Source organism: Coffea eugenioides, chromosome 11 (assembly GCF_003713205.1).
Source record: "Coffea eugenioides isolate CCC68of chromosome 11, Ceug_1.0, whole genome shotgun sequence".
Taxonomy (NCBI): domain Eukaryota; kingdom Viridiplantae; phylum Streptophyta; class Magnoliopsida; order Gentianales; family Rubiaceae; genus Coffea; species Coffea eugenioides.
Window position 1 is genome coordinate 35,311,388 of NC_040045.1, and position 4,885 is coordinate 35,316,272.

General features: G+C 36.1%; 1 protein-coding gene across 1 annotated transcript; it reads left to right on the forward strand.

Annotated features, from left to right (window-relative positions):
• The first annotated feature begins 203 nt into the window (after nucleotides 1-203).
• LOC113752411 (probable L-gulonolactone oxidase 6) lies at nucleotides 204-3,249 on the forward strand. The gene is made up of 4 exons (XM_027296521.1): nucleotides 204-900; nucleotides 1,049-1,304; nucleotides 1,680-1,781; nucleotides 2,516-3,249. Exons 1-4 carry the CDS (start codon nucleotides 211-213, stop codon nucleotides 3,247-3,249), a joined length of 1,782 nt encoding a protein of 593 aa, XP_027152322.1. The 5' UTR covers nucleotides 204-210.
• Nucleotides 3,250-4,885: the final 1,636 nt, after the last annotated feature.

The following is a 4,885-nucleotide window of genomic DNA, read 5'->3' on the forward strand; positions in this document are numbered from 1 at the left end:
TACATTGGGTGAAACCAACGATAAGGATTCAAAACAATAATTGAAAAGGATTTTGACTTTCGTGGCCAAACTAGATATGTTCGACAACGGGTACTCTGATTGTTGTCAATTTTGTTTATCTACAAAGGCTACGTTTCTGAGTTTCTCCACATATCAATCCAACTCTGTCACAGATCAAGAATATTTGCAGAGTTCTTCAAAATTTCAGCCATGCACTTTGATAAGCAAATTCAATGGCAAATCCTCTTAGCATATATGATCATTATTAGCTTCACAATTTTTTTGGTCAGAAGTACTCCTCCAGAAGATCACATAAGATGTTCATCCGGCAACACAAATTGCACCATCACAAATTCTTACGCTACATTCCCAGATCGAAGCATATGTCATGCAGCCGAAGTTGTTTATCCAACGACAGAAGAAGAGCTGATTTCGATTGTAGCAAATGCAACTTTTCTGCGGAGAAAAATGAAAGTAGCAACCTCAACATCACACAGTATACCTAAACTTATATGCCCTGAGGGAGAAAATGGCCTGATTATTAGCACCAAGGGCCTCAACCGGACCCTGAATATCGACAAATCAGCCATGACCATAACAGTTGAGCCTGGAATGTTACTAAGGCAGCTGATCAATGAAAGTGCCATGGCTGGATTAGCTATACCTTATGTCCCATATTGGTGGGGTGTAACTGTCGGTGGAATTTTGGGCACGGGTGCCCATGGAAGCTCACTGTGGGGTGAATCGGGTAGTGCAGTTCATGATTTTGTGATTCAACTTCGGATTGTAACACCTGTAGGCCCTGATGAAGGTTATGCAAAAGTTCGAACGCTGCAAAATGGTGACCCTGAGCTTGATGCTGCTAGAGTATCCCTTGGTGTTCTTGGAGTGATTTCCCAGGTACCTTCTGAAGTTGATTATATACTCCAATGCATATTTCAGATCCATATTCTTCATTTGCCCCATTTTTTTTTTAAGGAAAGGAACAGAATGACCTTTGATCCAAGCGATAAGAGTACAAGACTAACAAAAAGATATAACATGGCAGGTGACTCTTCAACTGCAACCAATGTTTAAGAGGTCTATCACCCTTCTAGAGAAAAATGATTCAGACTTAGCAGATCAAGTGTCCACCTTCGGCAGACAACACGAATTTGCAGATTTAACGTGGTACCCAAGTCAAAGCAAGGTTGTCTATCGTATTGATGATAGAGTCTCCTCAGGCACTCCTGGAAATGGTGTTTATGATTTTGCGGCTTTCCGGTCTGTCCCTTCACAATATCTTGCCATGGCAAGAAGCTTAGGTTGGTTTTAAGATTAATCATTTGACTAGCCCATGTGAAACCTATTTTATTTTTCAATTAATGGAAACTACAATGGATCTGTTATTGCTTTCTTTTTGTTATTTTAACAGAGGAAAGTCAAGAATCCAGGGGTACAAGTGTTGGTGGGGAATGCGTAACTGGGTCAGTTTGCACATCCCCAATGGAGATGGCTGCATATGGATTGACTAGAAATGGTAAGCATATTCTTATGAGCATTATTAACATTATTTTGTAAACTTTTTACTGCGGTCTGAGATAACTAACATTATTGTTTAATCAGCAATAATAATCTGATTTTAAGACCATATTATTAATTGTCAAGGTGATGTTGTTGGTTTCTTTGTTGTTGAATAGGAGAGAGTCAAGAATCCACAAGTGATGTTGTAGGGAAATGTGTAACAGCAGCACAAACTCTATCCCAACTGGCAGTGGCAGCATATGGGTTGACCAACGATGGTATTTCTTCTCAATCCTTTTACTCCATTCAAGTCACATAATTCCTCCAACCCCTCAAATAACAAAAGAAAATTTATTGCATACGCTTTATCCGTATATACCAGTAAAAGAGTAATGTTTGATCTTGTTTGCTTTTTGTTTTTCTAAATTTTCAGCAAAACAGTAGTATTTGACATGGTAGAATATATAGCTAGAGTTGGAAAGAACTAGTGATATTTCCTTGGACTGTGATATTTCACCTACTCTTCTAATTTAAATCTATAGTATTGTTATAATTAAAGGATATAAATGACTCTAAAGGTCCCCATACTTTTTGAAAGATTTTATTTAGCCAATAAACAATAAAGGACGGTCAAGTCATCTAACTTTATATACGAAATAATTTGTTCCCCTGGGTCAGTGGCAATCAATTGTGTGGGTCAACTGCAAATGCATTATCTTGTAATTCAACAAACGCCTTAAAGATTGTTTGTACAAAATATTCCAAAGCAAGTAACTTTTTAGATTGAATATTATTGGAACATTATCAAACTATATGATCATTATCGTCCACATTTTAGAAAATGTAATACCTAGTATAAACATGATGCACCAAATTATAGCTTGCCGTTAAATTAAGGACTAAAATTTAGCTAAGAAAAATTGACTATACCAAGAGAATAAAATCAAGAGCCAAAGATAGGGATTATAGAAAGATATGAGAACAACATAAACCAAGACTGGTCTTGATACAGGTATGGCTTTCAATGGCTACCCTGTGGTAGGCTATAACAATCAGCTTCAATCATCTGGTACATGCCTAGACAGCCTGGAAGATGCATTGGCAACATCATGCCCTTGGGACCCTAGAATTAAGGGCTTATACTTCTTCTATACTGCAATCAGCATCAGCTTGTCCAAGACTAAGGACTTCATTGAAGATGTGAAGAAACTTGTTGCTTTGCAACCTGAGGCTTTCTGTGGCCTAGACCTCTATATTGGTATCCTCATGAGATATGTCGCTGCTTCAACCGCTTACTTGGGTAAAGATGAAGATGTTGTAGAATTCGACATGATTTACTATAGAAGTAAGGATCCAATGTCCCCAAGAATCTATCAAGACATTCTTGAAGAGATAGAGCAACTAGCATTATTTAAATATGGAGGGTTACCACATTGGGGGAAAAACAAAAATATGGCTTTTATTGGGGCAATTAATAAGTATAAGAGTGCTAGTGAGTTTTTGAAGGTAAAAAGGTTGTATGATCCTTTAGGATTGTTTTCCAATGAATGGACAGACCAAATTCTTGAAGTGAAAGATGGGATCAGTATAGTGAAGGAAAATTGTGCACTAGAAGGATTATGCATATGCTCGGAAGATGTTCATTGTGCCCCACAAAAGGGATACTTTTGTCGACCAGGAAAAGTTTATCAGGAAGCTAGGGTTTGTGTTCATTTGTCATATGAAGATGGGTATGACTGGTCTTAGAGATATTAAATTATTCTTTAAGGAAATTATGTTGTAATTTGCTCCCTTAAGTGGACAATTGGATTTCATCCGTCTGCACGTCCATAATTGAATCTATTTAGTCCCTCACTATGTACAATTTTCTTTGTAGTAAACTTGTTATAAGTCAGTTTACATTAAGTATATGGATATTAAGCTCCCAAAGTTCAGTTAAAAATTTTTGTCTTTGTATACATTATTACAGTCAATGGATCTTCTATTCTATCCTACTCCCTGTCCAATCTTTTATTATGTTGTTATGTGTTATTCATAAATATCCCATTTTAATTCTTTTTCTTTTTCCTTAAGTTTCAGTGACTACTATAAGGGTAAAAACTAAAATACAATAGACCAAAAGTACATAATAGAAAAATAAAAAACACAACAGAAATGGTTTTAAAATTTTGCTATAATTTACTTTTTTAGTCTATTGTAGTTGTTCCATATTTTAGTGCTGTTTGGATAACGAAATATGATTTTGCAAAATTTTCAACAACTCTAGGAGGTCCAATTTATTCTTTCATTGCCCACAGGCATCTTTCGATCTTAAGCTAAACCAAATTTCATTGGTTAGTGTGACTAAATTGGATAACGATGAACAACTATTTAAAGACACACTCCTTTACTTAACATTTGGACTCATCACATTATCATTAGCGTGTGAACATTCGGTGCTGGTGGACAGAAGCAAATATATGTTAATCCTTTCTTTCGGTTGAGAGCCCTCGAATGAAATTGGTTAAGCAACTCGAGTTCCAAAAAAAAAAAAAAAAAACTCGAGTTCGAAATTGAACTGCGGCTAGAACAGAATCCTTAAGGAAAAGGAACATAGAAAAAGAGATTTCACATTGCTTGCGAGAAGCGAATAAACCTGCGGATAGACTATCGAAGCTTGGAGCAGATTCGGGGGAGTCGGTAGTTTACGACTCCTTCTTTGATCTTCCCTGTTTGGTTAGAGGAGACGTTACTTTGGATAGGTGGGGTTGCCCTAGTTTCCGTAGGGGTAGATATAAAGGATAAGGTGGTTAATTGTTCAGGCATGCTGGGGGTGCTGTCTCCCTCTATGTACCTTCGATTCTTTATAATAATAAAATAAATTGAGGATTTGGTGATAAAAAAAAAAAAAATATATATATATATATATATAATTGGAACAGTTCTAATTTTCACAGTAAACGTAAAGGTGTACTATATTTCCTACAAAGGTCCCCTTGGACATTGACTGAGTAATGCTCAAGTAATTTGGTTTCGATTAATCTAATCTGGCTGCCGGCTACGACAGATGAATATTTTACGGAGCTGTCATTTGCATTTAAAGAAGAAGAGAACATATATCAAGCATGATAGTAGCAGATCTTATAATCTAAGTGGCAGATCTGTAATTTGAAACATAGCAGTCTTCAAAGAAGTGATCAGAAGAATGAGAGTTTGACTCAGTTAAATAATTAACCATGACTAAATCTTAGTCCAGAAGCAATCTCTTTTAATAAAAGCAGAAGTCATCAGAAGTAATTGTTAGAAATTTATTATATAGGTACTCCAACTTTCAGTGCCAAATTGGGTATGTAGATATCTTTCGATCCTTTTTTTTTATTTTTTGAAAGTAGACTAAATAAAC

Bases quoted from the DNA above. Each gene is read 5' to 3' on its own strand.
- LOC113752411 (XM_027296521.1), top strand. From the start codon at position 211: ATGCACTTTGATAAGCAAATTCAATGGCAAATCCTCTTAGCATATATG. The intron at 1,305-1,679 runs GTTGGTTTTAAG...GTTGTTGAATAG, and splicing joins TGCCATGGCAAGAAGCTTAG to GAGAGAGTCAAGAATCCACA. The intron at 1,782-2,515 runs GTATTTCTTCTC...GTCTTGATACAG, and splicing joins ATATGGGTTGACCAACGATG to GTATGGCTTTCAATGGCTAC.